This window comes from Pristis pectinata, chromosome 8, assembly GCF_009764475.1.
Source record: "Pristis pectinata isolate sPriPec2 chromosome 8, sPriPec2.1.pri, whole genome shotgun sequence".
NCBI lineage: Eukaryota > Metazoa > Chordata > Chondrichthyes > Rhinopristiformes > Pristidae > Pristis > Pristis pectinata.
In genome coordinates, this window is record NC_067412.1 from 92,995,917 (window position 1) to 93,017,605 (window position 21,689).

At 43.6% G+C, this 21,689-nt stretch overlaps 1 protein-coding gene across 1 annotated transcript in view; it reads left to right on the forward strand.

Annotated features, from left to right (window-relative positions):
• Nucleotides 1–21,689, forward strand: part of npas2 (neuronal PAS domain protein 2) — a 70,953-nt gene that overhangs the window by 26,503 nt on the left and 22,761 nt on the right. The window contains exons 9-14 of the mRNA XM_052022333.1: nucleotides 2,284–2,390; nucleotides 6,676–6,823; nucleotides 12,819–12,903; nucleotides 16,432–16,573; nucleotides 17,674–17,780; nucleotides 18,459–18,545. Coding sequence (XP_051878293.1) covers nucleotides 2,284–2,390; nucleotides 6,676–6,823; nucleotides 12,819–12,903; nucleotides 16,432–16,573; nucleotides 17,674–17,780; nucleotides 18,459–18,545 — 676 coding nt within the window. The remainder of the gene's footprint in view (nucleotides 1–2,283; nucleotides 2,391–6,675; nucleotides 6,824–12,818; nucleotides 12,904–16,431; nucleotides 16,574–17,673; nucleotides 17,781–18,458; nucleotides 18,546–21,689) is intronic.

Here is a 21,689-nt window from a genome sequence, read left to right on the forward strand (position 1 = left end):
TGTTGGCTGTTGGGTTAATTGGCCAGTGTGAATTACCCCTAGTGTGTAGATGAGAGGCAGAAGATGAGAGGAACATGAGGAGGATAAAATAAGATTTGTGTAAGTGGGTTGGTGGAGACTCGATGGGCTGAATGGTCTGTTTCTGTGCTGAATGATTCCATGACTCATTAATTTGATCATTTTTCTATATAGGAGTTGAATAAAATGAGAAAAAACGTCATTCTTATTTGATAGTCGAACAGGATCTTGTAGCCCACAAGGCTTCTGTACCACAAGATGTGGGCACTGATATCTTGGCCAAGGTTTTGCCAAGAAGGGCAACCTGCCCACATTTACCCCGACACTCCCCTTGGCTCTGATCAATCCCACTCCAGATCCATAAGGTCAATTTTGCTCCTCGAATTTCTTCTGAAGGCAGACAGTGAGACCGCGCATGATGCTTGGGCCTCGAGGGACACAGTGGGGGAGATGGCAGGCTAATACAAGACATGCCCCACACCTCAGGATCAGAATCAGGTTTATTATCACTGTCTTATATGACGTGAAATTTGTTGTTTTGCAAACAGCAGTACAGTGCAAAGACATAAAATTACAATAAATTAAAAAATAAATAAATAGTGTAGAAAAAAGGAATAATGAGGTAGTGTTCATGGGTTCATGGACCGTTCAGAAATCTGATGGTGGAGCGGAAGAAGCTGTTCCTGTATGGTTGAGTGTGGGTTTTCAGGCTCCTCCCTGATGGTAGTAACGAGGATATCCCAGGTGGTGAGGGTCCTTTAGTGATGGATGCTGCCTTCTTGAAGATGTCCTCGATGACGGGGAGGGTTGTGCCCGTGATGGAGCAGGCCGAGTCTACAGCCCTCTGCAGCCTCTAGTGTTCCTGTGCATTGGAGCATTCATACCAGGCGGTGATGCAACCAATCAGAATGATCTCCTCTGGACAAGTAACAAAGCTGTATACCAAAGCTGTCACAGTTTTTCAATATCCAAATATCTCTAACATTTAATATATACTAAATGTTCAAAGAACAATTAAAAATATAAAAATTACATGAATCCTTTAAAAAAAAATGAAAGAAATAATGAAATCCTTTACGGAACTCAGTGGAACAACTGGGACTTTGTGTTTGCATGAGGATTCCATGTGAAATTGCCAGCAAAACCCAACAAAATTCAAGTGACACGAGCCCAAGTATAAGCAGCAGATCACAGTTTCTGAAGTGATTGTTTGCAGAAAAGGACAGTCACACATTCAGATCAGGGTTGTTACCAGTGCCCCATGCTTGATTCAGTTAGGCAGACATCAAAATAATTGGTCTTCATCCAGCAAAATTAGTCTGACAAACCTGAAGGATAAGAGCTTGAAGAAAGGGAATATTTGTGTGATTAGAAAGGGTAGTTCTGTGTAACCATTCCTTGACCTGTGTACTCCCTGGCCTGGGAGGCTTGAGTTGAAAAATGATTCATTTCATAACAGAGCATTGAGCAGACAAATGATCAATTTTAAGGGAAGATTTTATCAGTGAAGAGAGCCATCTTTCAGTACTGCTAATCCTCAGAAAGACTTGAAATTTTACAGTGCCTTTCATATCCTCAGCATCCCCAAAGCCCTTTATGGCAATTGAAGTACTTTTACAAAGTAGTCACTGTTGCAATATACATCAGCAAATAAAGAATTACCCTTCTGTTGCAAACTGGAGCTGCCTGAAATTGATTGCAATGCACATACAGTATTTGCAAAATGTCCAGGTTATATTAGATTACCAGTTTAAAAAGGAAATATTCGTCAATGCTTTTCACAACCTCAGGCCATTCTGAAGGACGGGTAATTAGTGGAGAGTTGGCTCCCACCTAACAGTGTGCAACTGGTCAGATTATTGGTTGAGATACTGACTGCCATTTGCAGCAAAATAACAAATTCAGTGTCAGGTAAAGATATTGTGACCCTCATATTGAAGCTTCATACAGGCTCCATAACCAGGTGACACACAAGGCAAACCACACAGATACATTTGACTTACTAACTTACATGTTTTTGAATGTACAGAGTGGTCTGGCCAGTATAGCACTCAATCCGAGCAGGATGTGAAAATATGAAGGGAACCTGAATGGGTATTTGAGTTAATGGTAATTGAGAAATACTCCATCAGCCAGATGGAGTCCATTGTCCATCTTCATCTTATGTTTGTTGATGTTCCATGTGCTGTGAATGAAGATTCCAGTAACTGATAGCGCGACGCTCCAGAACTAACAATATTGATTTGCCTTCCTTCCCTTTATCAGGGCTCCTCCTATTATAGGTTACCTCCCGTTCGAAGTACTGGGAACATCTGGATATGATTACTACCACGTTGACGACCTGGGACTTCTAGCAAGGTGCCATGAACACCGTAGGTGACACTTTGTACGGTACAGTGATAGCTCGGGTCAGGCTATGACAGTGATAGTAATAAGCCAGCTATGTTGACAGCACAACCTCTACAACTTATAAGGCAACAAGTTGCATGGTGACACCACCTGCAGATTCCCCTCCATGTCGCTCACCAATGAGATTATCCATAATTCATAGAAGGAGGCCATTCTGGCCCATTGGGTCGGTACCAACTCTCAGAACAATCCCACTCATTTTCCATTAACCTATTCTCCCCACATTTTCATCAGCTGCTCCCAGGTATATTCACTCACTTACACACTAGGACCAATTTATGTGGCCAATTAACCTGCTAGACTGCACACCTTTGGGACGTGGAAGGACACCAGAGGTCCTGAGGAATCCGAGCTATCACAGGGAGATCATGCAAACTCTACACAGACAGTGTCGGAGGTCAGGATTGAACCCAGGTTGCTGGAGCTGTGAGGCAGAAGCTCGAGGAGCTGTGGTACTGTGCTGTGCTTATAAGACTCATATTACCATTCCTTCATTATGGCTGGGTCTAAATCCTGGAGCAGAAGGATAGCAGCAGTTGTAGAAGGTGGCTCTCCACCACCTTCTCAAGGGTAATTAAAGAAGGGCAATAAATTTTTGCCTTGACAGCAACATCTAGATCTCAAAATTAAGCTCCAGACCAGTGCATAGTAGTTAGAGTAATGGAGTCACTCAACATGGAAATGGTCCTTGCCAACCAAGATTCCCATATAAGCTAGTCCCATTTGCCTGCACTTGGACTGTATCCTTCTAAACCTTTCCTATTCATGTATCTAAGAACCTTGTAAATGTTTCTAATGTACCTGCCTCACCCACTTCCACCGGCATCTCATTCCATATGTGGACCACTCTCTGGGTGAAAAAGCTGCCCCTCAGATTCCTTTTAAATCTCTCCCCTCTCACCTTAAATCTAGGCCCTCTAGTTCTTGATTCCCCAACCCGAGGAAAAAGATTGTGCGCATTGACCCTATCTATGCCCCTCATGACTTTATACACCTCTATAAGATCACCCCTCATTTTCCTATGCTTCCAATAAAAAAAGTCCCAACCTGCCCAACCTCTCTCCATAACTCAGTCCCTCGAGTCCCAGCAATATTCTCATAAATCTCCTCTGCACTCTTTCCAGCTTAAAGGTGTCTTTCCTATAGCAGGGTGACCAAAACTGAACACAATATTCCAAATGCAACCTCACCGACATCTTGTACAACTCAAACATAACATCCCAACTTCTATACTCAACACCCTGACTGATGAAGATCAGCATGCCAAAGGCCTGCTTCACCACCCTGTCTACCTGCAATGCTACTTTCAGGGTACATTGTACTTGTAGTTTACTGATACTTATCCCGTCATTAGGAACCATGGTAATTCTTCAACTTACAAGCAATCAATTTATGGATTTATCGCTACATCACCATTGACTTTTTGGTGACAAAATAGATTTATGAATCTATTTATCGCTGTGATGAATTTTGCATCATTTTCCACATGTAGGAATACACTGCATCAAAATGCTCATAACGTATCATGCCCATCCTTTTCATTTATGGAATTTCACTCAACCAAATGCTTTTCAGGAGTACCTCCCATTCAAAAATTATGGAATGGTTGCAATATATAATTAGAGATGAATGCACAGAATTCTCCTGTACTTTCTGCTATTTAAATGCCCTCCTTATACAATTCTATAATTCTTATAACTATGTTTAGCATCTTTGGTTGAACTGCTTAATCAGAGGCTTTGTGTGAATTGGTTTATTATTGTCACATGTACTGAGGTACAGTGAAAAACTTTGTTTTGCATGCCATCCATACAGATCATTTCATTACAAAAGTACATTGAGGTAGTACAAGGGAAAACAATAACAGAATGCAGAATAAAATGTTACAGTTACAGAGAAAGAGCAGTGCAGGCAGACAATAAGGTGTAAGGCCATCACAAGGTAAATTGTGAGGTCACGAGTCCATCTTATCATATTAGGGGACTGTTCAATAGTTTTATAACAGCGGGTTAGAAGCTGTCCTTGAGCCTGGTCGTACTTGCTTTCTGGTTTTTGTGTGTGGAGATAGAGATTCCTTCAACCCTTAAGTCGCACCTAGATGAACACTTGAATCACCAAGGCATAGAAGGCCACAGAATAGGATTCATCCAGATGGGTTCTTGATGGACAGCATGGATAAGGTGGACTGAAGGGCCTCCTTCTGTGCTGTACGACTCTATGACTCCATTAGCAAATGGTGGAACAGTCTTGAGGACCAAAGTGGTTCCCTATTGTTCTTGTGTTACGAAGTTCCCTAGAAATATCACAGCCCATTTTACATCTCTCCTTATTTGAGATCAATGTGTGTAATAGCTGGGAAGAATTGTGCAAACACATGCTGACTCCCTCTTTCCCCTTCCCTGGATCTGCCCCATAGGAGGTTTGAACTGAACTCTGCAGAAGAGATTTCCCTGTGTCGAGACAAGTGCTAAATGAACTAAAGGGAGCTGATGAGCTCTTTTACAAGCATTCACTCTGACCTGTTTGATTTTCTGATATTTATCACAGCAGATGGCATCCAAGGCTGTACATGACTCATTTCTGCAGTCTACAAAGATCACTCCTAGTAATTAAAATGCCACCAAAAACTGCCCTTCTCTGTGAGCTGTGGCAGTCCACAGATACTGATTACTTTTGTTTCAAAATGAGCCCAAACTGATGCACAGATTCTTCATTGGAAGGACCTTTGGAGAAATAGCATCCAATTTCCAAAGAGCCAAAGCTTATAGAGAGATATAAGATCATGAGGGGCATAGATAAGGTGCACACAGTCTTTTTCCCAGGGAAGGAAAATCAAAAACTAGAGGACATAGGTTTAAGGTGAGAGGGGAGAAATTTAAAAGGGACCTGAGAAATAACTTCATGCAGAATGTGATGCGTATATGGAACGAGCTGCCGGAGGAAGTGGTTGAAGCAGGTACAATAACAACATTTAAAAGACATTTGGACTTGTACATGGATGGGGAAGGTTTAGAGGGATATGGGCCAAATGCAGGCAAATAGGGCTAGCTTAGGTGGGCATCTTGGTCGCCATGGATGAGTTGGACCGAAGGGCCTGTTTTCATGCTGGATTGCTCTTTGACTCTATGACTCAGGGCTTGAAAATATTGCCTGAATCAGCAATTACTGATAATCCTTTACACAGAGGTCCAAGGGAAAGCCAGTGTGTGGGTGATGAGGCAAGTCACAACAAGATTCAGACTCGGTGGTGAGGATCTGGATGGAAGGGAGGCCTGCAGGGTTTTACAAGGCAAAAGCTGATCCTGGGCTGAGACTCTTTCCAAGGAAGATAGATGGGGTGATGATCACAAAGGAGGATATCCCACCCACTCCTAGTGTGCTCTACTGGTGGACACTGACTACTTGCTAACCTAGAGAGTGGGGATAATGTGGAACTTGTCAACCTGTGGGGTAACTGAAAGAAGAAGAATCAATGGATTGATGGAGAAGCATTTGAGAAGTACAGGCTGATACAGGTAGTAGAGCAGGAAGGGATGGATGCTGTGTAAAAGCCAGCATTGGAGAAGTTGGTCACTTGCTGTTGGTTCAATTAACCTGAACATTGGACATTACTACTAGCATAGAACAGTACAGCACAATACAGGCCCTTTGGCCCACAATGTTGTGCCGACCTTTAAACCTTGCCTAAGACTAACTAAACCCTTCCTCCCACATATCCCTCTATTTCAAATTCCTCCATATGCTTATCTAGTAATCTCTTGAATTTAACCAATGTATCTGCCTCCACCACCACCCCAGGCAGCACATTACATGCCCCAACCATTCTCTGGGTACACAACCTTCCTCTGATATCTCCCTTGAACTTCCCACCGATTACTTTAAAGTCATGCCCTCTTGTATTGAGCATTGCTGCCCTTGGAAAGAGGCACTGGCTGTCCACTCTATCTATTCCTCTCAATATCTTGAACACTTCTATCATGTCTCCTCTCATCCTCCTTCTCTCCAATGAGATCAGCCCTAGCCCCCTTAGTCTCTCCTCATAATCCATACTCTCCAATCCAGGCAGCATCCTGGTAAATGGCAGCATACTGCACCCTTTCCAACGCTTCCACATCCTTCCTATAATGAGGCGACTAGAACTGGACACAGAACTCTAAGTGTGGTCTAACCTAACGGAAAAAGAAATGTTTTTGAAATCTACAGCTGTAAAAACCAGATTTTCACTTACAATCTGCTTCTTCTGTGCAGTAATGCAGTTCGGAAAGGGCAAGTCTTGCTACTATCGTTTTCTCACAAAGGGACAGCAGTGGATCTGGCTACAAACTCAGTACTACATCACCTTCCACCAGTGGAACTCCAAGCCTGAGTTCATCGTCTGCACTCACACCGTCGTCAGGTATGTCCAGATTGTCAGTAAATTGGCACGGGTCAGCTGGGGTTGCACCTCCCCCTTTCAATCTGCTTAATAGGGATAACAGGGTGAGGATGTTGTCCACTGTTCTAGACACAAATATCTTCTCTATATATCACTTTTCACAACAAGAGCTGGCCACTGCCAGTTAAACAAGAGAAATTCCTCGTTGGTAGAACAATGCTAACCTTGAAGTAGAACTACTTTTTAGCAATATGCTGCCGGTGTTTATATTCAGTTTGGTAGGATGGTTGGGATAGTTTTCAGATGACGATGTGTAAGAAGGCCAAGTTTCAGTGGATAGGTAAAAGCTCGAAGGAGAGTGTTGTGAGTGGGAAAACAGATTGAATGGGTCTCAAAAGCAAGGACTCTGAACACAGTCTGGCAGTAAATGATTTCATTTACAAAAGACGAGCGTGGGGAAATGGTAACGAGAATAACACACACGCGCACAGTTTATAACGAGCGTGGGAAAATCACACTGGGGATAAAACACACACACACACACACACACACACACACACACACACATACACACACACACACAACGAACTAGGTACATACAATCAGGGAAAAACAATACGATACCTGCCACCCCTTGACTCAGTGCAGGCACAGCTCTGTGCTACTAAGCACACTAACTAAAACACTCCCAACCCTTTAACAGTGCACACCTCACCAACGATTTCTCCAGTACCATTCCATGGTACTCAGCCTGGAGTGAAGCAGGGTGGTCCCTCGAAGATGGCAAAAGAGAGAGGGCCAAACACACGTGGCGCCCTTTATAGTGCTGGAGGGCTGGGGGTTCCAGCCCAGGTAATTTACAGGGGGCCAATGGCTTGGTGCCAGCAAGGACTAATCGATTACAAAGGCCAATGGCCCAAGGCCAAGTACAAAGGTACTTAAAGGGGCCAATGGTCAGGTGTGCGCTGATGGGTGGGGCAGGGCCAAACCTTGATTTGTAGTGGTGTGTCTTCCGACCAGGTAGTGGGCAGTGCTGTCACGTGATAGCCACGACCCTCCACAATGCAGAGGGAAATCCACTAAGTTTACACTGTGAAGATAATGTGAGCTATATACACCCTGTCACTGCCCTCTCACACCAGACCCATTGCATGTGCAGCAGGCCTTATAACAGACAGAGAGCCACAGTTGTTGGCATAAGTTTTAAAGTCTTTTTTTTATTATATACTCAAAATCTAAAAACTTTTCAGTTTGGTGCTTCTATTTCCAAACCCTTGAGAACATTCCCGTCAAGAGAATAGTAAAGGCATAAGGAGAAGTGTAATAGTTATGATCTGCTTCCTCTCAATGGAGGTCCACTGCATACTCAGTTGGTACATATCACAGCAGCACCTGTCTGTGTGTCAGAGGGGCTGGGGGAATAGCAGAAACACCCATCAGTCTTGGAAATGCTAACATATTACTGCAAGCAAAGATAGTGCTTTTCTACAGTATCGTTGTGCTCATTACATTTATCATTTGTTTACTGAGTTAAAAAGCTGCATTCCTCTCACTCCCCAAGCTATTTGGTTCTTGAGGAGATTGTTAATGGGTCTATTTATCAATACAGAGATTTAGGCATTCTACAAATCTTAAGTAAACATGACACAAAGCCATATTTAATGAGGTATTCAAAAATGAATGTACTGTGTCTTTGGTTCTATGAAGTTTTAATCCTTTGAGGGTCAGAAGATACAACAGCCCCTTCAATGACATTGCCCATTTTGTTGATTCACTGAATGCTGTTTGTGCTGGGGAGTTATCTACTTCATTTCAGTGACAGCCAAAAGCTGTTGGCATTTCGTCGATTTTCCATGTTCTCTTGTACTCAGCTGCCAAGATCATGTGTTTTTCACCCATCCTGCCATGTGTGTAACAGAATGCACTTTGGGCAGGAAGGACTAGAAGTAGCAGTGAGACTTTGGTGACTCCCCATTCCCTTGTTTTACAATCAGACCATTTACTGGTAACACCAAACGGTAGCCCAGCACTTTGGAGATAGAACACGGGTGCATTTTGACCTGTGGTGCAGAGTAAACACCACAAAGAAAGTCCAGGGGTATCAGCACGATCGCAGCAGATCTATTCAGGTGACAGATGTCTATGTCCAAACTCACACCTATAGAACCCTCATTCGATAGGCTGCCAAACCTACATTAAGACCTGGTCCAACAATGCCTCAAATTTTGAATTCTCAATCCTTGTGTCCTTGTGATCTTGCCTCTTCCCTATCTCTGCTGACACTTTCAGTACAACAAACTCTACAGTTTTGGAAATCTTACGCATTCTCAGTTTCCTTGGCACCACCATTGGTGATCATGCTTTCAGCTTCTAAGGCTCATAAGTTTCTAATCTCCTTAAGCCTATTTTGCCTAGAAATTCACCCCATTTGTAAGGGCTTAAAGGGCTATTTAGTAGCACCAACACCAAACATAAAACATAGAACACTACAGCACAGTACAGGTCCTTCGGCCCACCGTGTTATGCCGACATTTTACCCTGCTCTAAGATCTAACTAACCCTTCCCTCCCACATAGCCCTCCATTTCTCTATCATTCATGTGTCCAAGAGTCTCTTAAATGTCCTGAATGCATCTACCCCCACAACCTCTGCCAGCAGTGCGTTCCACGCACCCACCACTCTCTGTGTAAAAAAACTTACCCCTGACATCCCCCTTATACCTTCCTCCAATCACCTTAAAATTATGTCCCCTTATGTTAGCCATTGTCGCCCTGGGTAAGAGTCTCTGACTGTCCACCTGATCTATGCCTCTTATCATCTTGTACACCTCTATCAAGTCATAGAACATAGAATATAGACCAGTACAGCACAGGAACAGGCCCTTTGGCCCACAGTATCTATGCTAACCGTGATGCCCATCAAAGCTAATTCCATCTGCCTGTATGTAGTGTATATCCCTCCATTCCCTGCCCGTTCCTGTGCCTGCCTAAATGTTGCTATTGTATCTGCTTCCCCAATACCACATTCCAGGCACCTACCACTCTCTGTATAAAAAAAACTTGCCTCGTAAAGCTGCTTTAAACTTTCCCCCTCTCACCTTAAAGCTAGTATTTGACAGTTCCACCCTGGGAACAGGACTCTGATTTTATTCTATCAGGTCACCCCCTCACCTACTGACACTCCAGAGAAGGTGATGAACCTATGGAATTCTCTACCACAGGGGTTGTAGAGTCATAGAGATATACAGCACAGAATTTGCTGTGGAGACATATTCTCAACATATTGTACTCTACTGACAAAATTTAGTCCCAACGTGACAGGAAAGAATGTGTGGTCATATCTAGCAACTGGGATCAATTTCTAGACGTTTGGCTCTCGAATTGAACCAACAATTTGTCTGACTCAGGCTGCGATTCGCTGAACTGCTCACTCCCTCTGTGTGAAGAACTTGCTTATAAAAAAAAGTTTCTGATTCAAAATCAATAACAGTTGGCTTTTGACAAAATAATGAAAAGAACAGTAAAAGTAACAAGTACTTTTCCCAAGAAAGATCGATCAGTCAGACAACCTATTCGTGAAACAATATGCTGAGTGTGCCCTCTTGTTGCAGACTACCTCACTGCAATCTCAAGCATTCATCAATGGCATTATTCTCAAGAAGTTAGCAGACACCTTTGAGAATGCCAGCTTGAAAATGAAGGAGAAGGCCCTGGGAATAAAAAGCAGAGTAGTACAATGCCACAATAACTTTTACCAAGTGGCATTTGGAACCAACTAAAATAAAACTCACTGCCTTCTACCATATACTTCGAAGAGCGCCATGCCCAACATAACATCAAAAGATGCCGATATTAAGTTTTAACCATGGTACACCCATGTTGGAGCTGCAGTAAACTGAGACCCTCACCATTTGTTGAAGGTTGTATCCCCACTATAAGCAGTACAGAGGAATTTCACCAGTAATATTATAAGCTGGACACCAGATCCAACACAGTCTATGTGATGTTGTGCAATTTTTACAGTCAGGCAACCTCATTTTTATGTACTAACTTCTGCCAGTGTTAGGCAGACTGTGGGAAGGGATGATAGTTCCTCTGGCCAGGGTTCCAAGATGGTCTAGAATGAGGGCTCAGTCTCAGAATGCAGGGGAGAATATTTTAGACTGAGATGAGAAGAAGTTTCCTTACCCAGATAGTGGTGAACCTACGGAATTCTCTCCACCACAGGGGGCTGTAGAGCCATAGAGACATACAGCACAGAAACAGGCCCTTCAGCCCAACTCATCTGTGCCAACAAAGATGCCCACCTAAGCTAGTCCCATTTGCCCGTGTTTGGATGGTATCCCTCTAAACCTTTCCTATCCATGTACATTTAAGTGTCTTTTAAATGTTGTTATTGTACCTGCCTCAACCACTTCCTCTGGCAGCTCGTTCCATATACGCACCACCCTCTGTGTGAAGAAGTTGTCCCTCAGGTCCCTCTTAAATTGTTCCCCCTCAACTTAAACCTATGCCCTCTAGTTTTTGATTCCTTTTCCCTGGGAAGAAGACCATGCATTCACCCCTCATTTTAAATATTAATACACAACACTTCATAAAAGCTTGTTGAATGACTTCAAGTCAAAGGGAAGCTTGGCTCAGTAGTTAGGTTACTGGACTGGTCAAGTTTAAAATCCCATTATGGAAACTGTGAAATTTAACTTTAGATCAATAATGGCTGTATAATTTTAATCTTCGTAATGGTGACCACAAAATCACCAGGTTGTTGTCAAGAACTCATTCAGTTCACTAATGTCCTTCTGGAAGTACGTCATCCTTACCCACTCTGCTTTATTTGTAAGTTGGTAAATTGGTTTATTATTGTCACACGTATCAAGGTACAGTGAAAAACTTTGCTTTGCATGCTATCCATACAGATCATTTCATCACGTCAGTGCATTGAGGTAGTACAAGGGAAAACAATAACAGAATGCAGAGACACGTGCGGGCTGCCCCCCAGAACACTCTATGTAAAAGATGCATTTCACTCTGTGTTTTGATGTACATGTGACTAATAAAGGTATCTTATCTTATATAGTGTTACAGTTACAGAGAAAGTGCAGTGCAGGCAGACAAGAAGGTGCAAGGCCAGAACGAGATAGATTGTGAGGTCAACAGTCCACCTTATCGTACTTGGAGACCATTCACTATCTTATAACAGTGGGATAAAATCTGTCCTTGAGCCTAGTGGTACGTGCTTTCAGGCTTTTGTATCTTCTGCCCAATTGGAGAGGGGAGAAGAGAGAATGTCCGGGATGGTGGGGTCTTTGATTATGTTGGCTGCTTTACCAAGGCAACGAGAAGTGTAGACAGAGTCCATGGAGGGGAGGCTGGTTTCCATGATGGGCTGAGCTGTCTCCACAACTCCCTGCGGTTTCTTGCGGTCTCGGGCAGAGCAGTTGCCATACCAAGCTGTGATGTATTCAGATTATGTGAATCCAGACCCACAGAATGTTTTTGCCTCTGCAATAGCCTAACAAGCCACTCTGGGGGCAACTAGGGATGGGTAATAAGTACTTGCCTGGCCGGTGACGCCCACATTCTGAAAGGAAAGATGAAAGGAAGAAGACGCTTAAGACCAACAGAAGAACTGTGGTAGTTGGCAAAATGAGTGAATGTCAAAGTGAAGTAGATAATAGTGGAACATGTCAGTGCTCAATATACTTGGCCTCCTTAGGTTGATATATTAGGTTTACGTTTGACAAGACTAATTTTGCTTTGTGGGTGTATGTAGTTTGGACATGGCTTCAGTTGGTTCAATCTGTCCAGTAATGGCTGTTCCTTCATTCTTTGACAAGTTGGAAGGATTTATCTTTTCCACTGGCTAGTTGTGAATTCCCATTTGTTGTATGTCCTGTACAGTTTTGACTGAAGCCTTAAACTGACATCCCTAATGTGACTGATATCACCACAGTCACCATGTCTGGGTGGCGTACACATTCGCACAAATTCATTTGCCTTCATCTTCTGATTCGCAGCTACGCAGAAGTCCGTGCAGAGAGACGGCGTGAACTGGGCCTCAAGGAGTCTACCCCTGAGATCCTGGCTCCATCAGTCCTGAAGGTAGCAATAACCACCAGCGGTGTCGGCTTCCTGAACCAGTTACTTTAATGATCAGAATTCTTTAAGTCAGAACAGCCAAAGTGGGAGGAAGTCACTGGGTGATCTTGATCTCCTTCCCTGTTCGGTGGTGGGACAGAGCCTCAAGGTCACCTGTCCTGTCCTGTCCCCACAATCCCCTGGTTGTAAGGTGTGAGTCTCAACACTGTATTAAGGTAGCATCATTGACAAAAGCACATTGACTATTCCTAACATTAGTTTTACAGATTTCATTATGACATAGCAGGAGGCCAGTTGACCCATTGAGTCTACGCTGGCTCTCACAGAATTCCAATCAATCCCATTTCACCCACTTATTTCCCTGTCACTTATTCTTTTTCACACACTCATTGTCCCCCAAACCCCACCCCCATTCTCCTATCACCCAGACACACTAGGGGCTACTTACATACAGTAGAACATAGAACATTACAGCACAGTACAGGCCCTTCGGCTCACGATATTGTGCCGACACTTTATCTTGCTGTAATATCTATCTAACCCTTTCCTCCCACATAGCCCTCCATTTCTCTATCATTCATGTAGCCAATTAACCAGAGCGCAGGGATTTCACACAGCCAGCACCCGAGATCAGGATCGAACCTAGTTCTCCAGCGCTGGGAGGCATTGGCTCTACCAGCTGTACCACTGTGCTGCATATATTTGTAGAGAGCAATGTGGAATTAAAAAGGGAGAGGCAGTTCTTACAGGTGGGGGAGTGGCAATCAGAGACACTGGTGCAAGCTGTATGCATGTCTTAGCTTATTAGTGCTTTGAACTCACCTCAGCGATCCAATGAAGAAACGCTATGCAGCCTAATCCCATCTCCCAGCTCTCCCAATGCACGGTAGCATAGTGGTTAGTATAATGCTTTACGGCGCCAGCGACCCGGGTTCAAATCCGGCCACTGTCTGTAAGGAGTTTGTACGTTCTCCCCATGTCTGCGTGGGTTTCCTCCGGGTGCTCCGGTTTCCTCCCACATTCCAAAGACATACAGGTTAGGAAGTTGTGGGCGTGCTATGTTGGTGCCGGAAGCACGGCAACACTTGCGGGCTGCCCCCAGAACACTCTACGCAAAAGATGTATTTCACTGTGTGTTTCAATGTACATGTGACTAATGTCACAAACCAGCAACAAAAGAAACACACTGAGCATGATTCAGTGTTAAAAACTATTTTATTAATCACTACTTATGATAATACGTAAAATAAAAGTAAAAATGTTAGTATGTTAGAATTCAAAAATGTTAAACCTTGAACGTTAACCCCAAAACTAAACTCTTCGTGTGTGTGTGTGACAAAGTCCAAAACTCCCAGTTCCGGAATGGTTCTTAAAGTTCAGCTCCGCAAGCCATAAGGTGAAACATGAGCAAGGGCTTCTTCAACAACCACCGTTGTCTGAAGATAAGATGTAGATGTAGAAAAACATAGAGAGAGTACATACGAAATCCAAATGTTCCACGGTGGAACCCAAACGACACTTCAGTGTTTACTCGGTAGTGACTTCCTCACCCCGAAAAGCATCCGAACCGTGGTCGTCCACACACAAATACCTGTTTCCTTCTACAGGTCAGCAACAAAGTGAACTCCACCGGATTACTTCCAACTTCCATACATGGATTTCAGTGGCAAACACAGTTATTGTTTCTCATCCATCGATAGAGAAAACAAGCAGGCTGGTGTCTCTCTCCCTTCTCTCTCTCTCTCTCCTTCTTCTTCTGACTTCTTCAACAACGTCATTACATCCTTTATCTTCTATTGACGTAAGCACGCCCCACACACACATACACACACACTCTCTATCTTAAAGGGACTTTCACTGAGTCCGTAACACTAATAAAGATCTTGTCTTATCTTGTAAGTGGCGCACATGTTTAAATATGAATTCAGTTCTTCCTCCACCAGCAGAGTTTTATATCCCCAAAACCCTTTGTTTATAAAACTTGTCATCACCAACCCTCCAATTTTTTGACCAATTACTTCAAATCTCCCTTCTCAAGTTTTGACCTCCCTGCCACGGGAGATATGTCCCTCCCATCCATTCTCTCCAGACCCCTGATAACTTCATGCACCTCACTCAGCTTTCTCCTCAACTTCCTCTGTTCCAAACAAGCTTCTCCAATCATCCCTCTTTGCACCATTATCGTAAACCCTCTCTGAAGCCGTGTCTCTCCGATAAAGTGGTGCCCAGTATTATCAATGGAACTCTGGCCTCACTGGGGTTTATACAATTCTATCCAAACCTCCCTGCTCTTAGATTTCATGCCTAGTTCTAGATTTTATTTTAAGAAAAGTTAGATGTAGTATTTTTATGTTAAATTGTAAATTTTTAATTTTTCTGATTGCTAGGTTTTGAAACAATATCAAATGAATCTTCATCTCTCTCAGAATAAAACATTGGGTTTGCCCAATGTTTAATCCAACTTCACTGAATCACTCTTCCTCCCCAAGCACTGACTGTTTATAAACTCGAGCATCCTGTTTAACCCTGAAGTACATTTCTGAACCCATATCCTCTCTGTCATAAAGACCTCTTACGTCCACCTCCGTGATATTGGCCACCACTGGCCCTCAGCTGCGTGAAACCTCATCTACCTCCATACTTGAGTCTTCTGCTGGGCATCCTCCCATCCTGTGTGCTCCAAAATCTGTAGCTTGTCAAAACTCCGCTGCTCTTATACTGTTCAATATCCGGTCTTGCCCCTCCATTACTCCCATTCTGCAGTCACTCCTTACCTCTTGAAGTCTCTAACTCATGTCTCTGATGACCTTGCCTCTCCCTGTCACTAAACTTATCCAGGTATCTACCACTTGTCCACTGAACTATATCTCTCAATTATTAGCGTCATAGAGAGATACAGCACGGAAACGGGCCTTTCGGCTCAAGTCCACACTGACATCAACCACCCATTTTATATTAATCCTACATTAATCCCATTTTATTCTCACCACATGCTCATCAACTCCCCCCCACCCCCATATTATCCCACTTGCCTACACACTGGGGCCAATATACAGTGGCCAATTAACCTACCAGCCCACATGTCTTTGGGGTGTGAGAGGAAATTGGAGCACCCAGAGGAAACTCACACGGTCACGGAGAGAACATTCAGATTTCACGCACCACCCGAGGTCAGAACTGGACCCAGGTCTCTGGCATCATGAGGCAATGTCCCTACTAGCTGCGCCACTCTGCCACCCTTATTGAGCTTCCTTTTTGTCCTTGAGTATTCTGCTAATGCTTCAAGTTTTACAATTCCTTTCCTAAGATTTTCTGACTCTCCAGTTACTTTTAATCCTTGAAGCCTTCTTTATGTCCATCAAGCGTATCGCTTCCACACACAATATCACCCCCTCTTGGTCGGTATTCCTTTTAACCTGTGAAGCCCCTTTAAAAGGTTTTCCAAATTAAATATGTTAAGTAAACTCTTGCTGCTGTAAATTTCTCAGTGCTGTGAATGTCATCATTGTTCTCCCTCTCCCCACGTTACAGACTCAAAACTGCCACATGGAGAGCAGGCAATGTGAGAATGTCCAGGATGTTTCCACAGAGAAGCTCAGCGGCAGTCGACCATGTTCAGTGTCATCTCCAAGCTCGTTCAAGTCCTCTTACGATGCACTGTCTGACACTCCTTGTAAGTGGAAAATTCAGCCTGGGCTCTCTATGTTCAGACCAAACTATTAATCCTCATTTGGTTTCCATTAAGATGGAGCGTAAAATAGAGAAGAAATATAGGGTTACGGGTATTTTCAAGGTGAATTTTCTCCTCCTCATGGCTGAACTTGTCCCCCCACCATATCAGTGAAACAGGGATTGCATGGTGAAAGTTTTCTTTGAAAGTTCAAATAAGTAAACACTTGAGAAATTAAAACATTGTCCGAGGTATTGCTGCAAGTTCAGCTAAGGATTTATAATAACACACACAGAGTAGTGAAAAATGCCAGAACAGCTCAGCAGGCCAGATGACATTCGTAGACAGAGAGAGAAACACAGTTAATGGTTCCTAACATGAAGCATTGGGCTTGAAATATGCTACAGTCCAAAGCATGCTGAAGGGATGGTTATGTGTATAATGAATATTCCTACAGGCTTACTGTCATAATAAATGAGACTATGCAACTATTGCAGTCCTAAAATTAAGCAGGTGCATGCCAAAAAATTCACTGATGATTAGCAGTGCTAAACACTATACAGTAGCATCTGCACATTGTAATCTGATTCTTAGCTTTACCCCTCTCGGTTATTCCTTTATTGTCACTTTAGCATTTCTTTATGCATTACCTCAGACTGCACAACAATCTTTGCACTATTCTGTTGTTTTGCACTCGTTGTATTCATTGTTGTACCTATTATTGCCAAGTATATTGTTTACTCTGTGAGCTTCAACCATTGCATCCTGGAGTTTCATTGCAAAGAATCTGTCTCTGAATTCCACTGAAGTCAGTGGAAATGAATTTTGGAAACACAGTACAATGAGCTGACACTCCTGGATGACACATTTAACCCCACTGACCAGGGATGAATTTCGAAGCAACACACTACACTTTCCGTTCACAGATAAAATGTGTGTCGCATTTCCATTGTGCAAGGAATTATTGAAATTGGTGATGAGAATGGTGGTATTTCTGGATTTTATAATTTAAATCATGTCTGAAATCAGTCTCTGCTGGTAAATATTTTAACCTGAGAAAATGTTGGAATGTATTTGATGCAGTGAATGTTTCTTGCTTTTAGCAACTGCATCCAAGGTGCGTACTGAAGCAAGCACGCCATCCAGGCAATCAGTGAACACAAGTCTGCAGGACAAGTCCGCACCGAGGTCACAGCCAATCAGCACTCAGGTGAGATTTTGCATCATCATCACATTCAACAGGATTGGTCAACGTCTGACTCAGATGTCTGACTCAGATACTACACAGGGCAGTTCAAAATCAACTTTGTCTCTTGCAGTGCTTTAATCCACAAAGGCAAAGATCCTTTTGATTAGATCAGTCAGTTGCATCTTCCTCCATGACTTTTCATATTCCTCTCTATGGAGTTTATCAATCCATTCGAGAAAAAAACTGCAAAAGAAAAAAGTAGCCTCCTTTCATAAAATGCCTTTCACCAACGTAAGATATCCCAAGATACTCAATATCCACAGCAATGTTCTCCGAACACTATTGCATTTTAAGAAACCTCACCCAGAGTGGCAAGACTGGGGTATTTAATGCCCCTGACAATACCACACATCATTTAAATACAGCATCTGAGGGACAAAGGAATGAAAGGATGAGACTTGCCAGTGGAGGGTTTGACGAAATTTGTATGAAGCACAAACACAATAAGACCAATGAGCTTTTGCTGCCTTGTAAGCTCTATGACATCGTTATTGGAATGAACTATGGTATTTGAACTTTCATTATTAACCCTAAGGAAATTGTTATCTGCTGAAAACACTAGGAACACTATTAATGCTTTTACTGGAGACTGCCTTTGTTTAGTCGTGGGTGTTGTGATTATGGACTTTGCTTTTCCAGGTTTTGATGACAGGGCAGCCATCATCTGAAGCACATCAGCAGCTGTCTGTGCCTCCAACCACGATCTCCACTCAACGGCCTCCTGTGGTACGTGATGGCTATACTTACCTGGCTGTAATCACAATCACAAATTGATGAGTCTTTGAGCAACTGGACTGAATCCAGTAAAACAGAGAAGTTTACTGGTGTGCTCAATAAAATTCAGCAATGTCAGTTCAGCCTTAACCCATGCCACAAGCTCTCACTCTAACTCTCAGCTTCCTTAGAGCTAACTGTCATTTAATGATAGCACTTACCTCTGAGTTTTTATTTATTCATTTTTCAGGAGTTGGCAAGGCCAATATAGGGGGGCAGGCACAGTAGTGTAGTGATTAGCGTAACGCTATTACAGTGCCAGCGACGTGGGTTCAATTCCGGCCACTGTCTGTGAGAAGTTTGTACGTTCTCCCCTGTGTCTGTGTGGGTTTCCTCCGGGTGCTCCAGTTTCCTCCCACATTCCGAAGACGTACAGGTTAGGAAATTGTCGGCATGATATGTTGGCGCCAGAAGCATGGTGACACTTGCGGGCTGCCCTCAGAACACTCAGTGCAAAAGATGCATTTCACAGTGTGTTTCGATGTACATGTGACTAATAAAGATATCTTATCTTATCTTATATATTGTCCAGTTCTAATTGCCCTTGAGATGATGGTGGTGAGACACCTTCTCAAATACCTGTAATCCTTCTGATAAAGTTACTCCCATACCACTGTTGAGTAGGGAGTTCCAAGATTTTGACCCAGAGACAAAGAATAAACAATCATATATCTCTAAGTCCTTGTGATTTGATACCTGGAAGGGAACCTGTAGAGGATGGTGTTCCTGAGAAACTTCTTCCCTTGTCCTTCCTGGTGGTAAAGGTTGTAGTTTCAGAGTGCTGTCAGAGTAGCCCAGGCAAGTAATGCTGTGTTTGTTTGCAAAGGGTGCACACTGCCATCACTGTGCACTGGTAGTGGTGAGAGTCAATAGTTAGGGTGCCAATCAGATGGGCTGTTTTGACCTGGATGGTGTTGAGCTTCTCGAGGATTGTTGAAGCTGCACTCATCCAGGCAGGAAGAAAGTATCCCTACACACTCCTAATTTGTCATGTAGATGTAGGGAAGGCTTTGAAGAGTCAGGAGGTTAGTTACTCACTGCAGTGTACCCAGTCTCTCAACTGCTCTTAAAGCCACAGTTTTTATGTGACCATTACAGTTGAGTTTCTGCTGAATTGTGGCCATTCCCAGAATATTGATGATGGGGACTCAATAATGACAATGTCACTGAATGTCAGAGACTTCACAAGTTACAAGGCAGTGGCTTCAGGTTCAATCTAGACAATGCTCATACACAAAAACCTCAGTTGAACCTGCAATGTGTTACTGAAGTGCCATGGTTCAGATGAGGCAAGGCTGTGCCTGGCATCTCAAATGGACATAAATGATCCACTACTGAGAGAGCAAAGGTGCTTCCTCCTTGTTGCCCATCCTGCATCCAGCATTAGGAAGAAAGGAAGACCTAGGTTTTCCCCACCACAGGAAACACATTAAATGTGCAGTGCTTGAAGGTGCAAGACATGAGAGAGACAGAAAGATAGACAGAGTGAGTGAGAGAGAGGGTGAAGAACAGGAGAGACAGATAGTGACAGAGAAAGAGAGACAGAGAAAGTGTGAAAAAGAGAGGAGAGAGAGAGTGAGAGAGAGAGTGGGAGAGAGACAGAGAGAGAGCGTGAAGGAGAGAGAAACAGAGAATCAGAATTTCAGAATCAGGTTTATTATCACCGACGTATGTCGTGAAATTTGTTTTGCGGCAGCAGTACAGTGCAAGACATAAGGACATAAAAATTACTTTAAGTTACAAAAATAAATAAATAGTGCAAAAGAGGAATAACAAGGTAGTGCTCGTGGGTCCATGGACCGTTCAGAAATCTAATGGCGGAGGGGAAGAAGCTGTTCATGAAATGTTGAGTGTGGGTCTTCAGGCTCCTGTACCCCCTCCCTGATGGTAGTAGCATGAAGAGGGCAGGTCCTGGGTGGTGAGATGCTTAGTGATGGATGCCGCCTTCTTGAGGCACCGCCTCTTGAAGATGTCCTCGATGGTGTGGAGGGTTGTGTCTGTGAGTCTACAACCCTCTGCAGCCTCTTTCGATCCTGCACATTGGAGGCTCCATACCAGGCGGTGATGCAACCAGTCAGAATGCACTCCACCGTACATTTGTGGAAATTTGCAACTGTCTTTGGCGACATACCAAATCTCTTCAAACTCCTAATGAAGTAGAGCGGCTGGCATCCCTTCTTCATGACTGCATCAATGTGTTGGGCCCAGGATAGATCCTCTGAGATGTTGACACCCAGGAACTTGAATGTGCTCACCCTTTCCACTGCTGACCCCTCAATGAGGACTGGTGTGTGTTCTCCCAACCTTCCCTTCCTGAAATCCCCAATCAGTTCCTTGGTCTTGCTGATGTTGAGTGCGAGGTTGTTGTTGTGACGCCACTCAACCAGCCGATCTATCTCACTCATGTACGCCTCCTCGTCACCATCTGAGATTCTACCAACAACAGTGGTGTTGTCGGCGAATTTATAGATGGTGTTTGAGCTGTGCCTAGCCACACGGTCATGAATGCGGAGAGCATAGAGCAGTGGGCTAAGTACGCATCCTTGAGGTGAGCTTGTGTTGATTGTCAGCAAGGAGGAGATGTTACTGCTGATCTGCACTGACTGTGGTCTCCCAATAAAGAAGCCGAGGATCCAGTTGCAGAGGGAGGTACAGAGGCCCAGGTTTTGAAGCTTGTTGATTAGTACTGAGGGGATGATGGTGTTGAATGCTGAGCTGTAATCGATAAACAGCAGCCTGACGTATGTTTGCCTGTTGTCTAGGTGCTCCAAAGCCAAGTGAAGAGCCAGTGAGATTGCGTCCGCTGTAGATCTGTTGTGGCGGTAGGCAAATTGCAGTGTGTCCAGGTCCTTGCTCAAGCAGGAGTTATTTCTAGCCATGACCAACCTCTCAAAGCACTTCATCACAGTAGATGTGAGTGCTACCGGGCGATAGTCATTGAGGCAGCTCACCCTGCTCTGCTTGCACACTGGTATGCTTCACAGAGAGAGTGAAGGAGAGACAGAGAGACAGTGAGACAGAGACAGTGAAAATGAATGAATATGTGTAATCAAGGTCATGCACTCACTTCTGCTATCTGTTTCACTGAAGCCTACT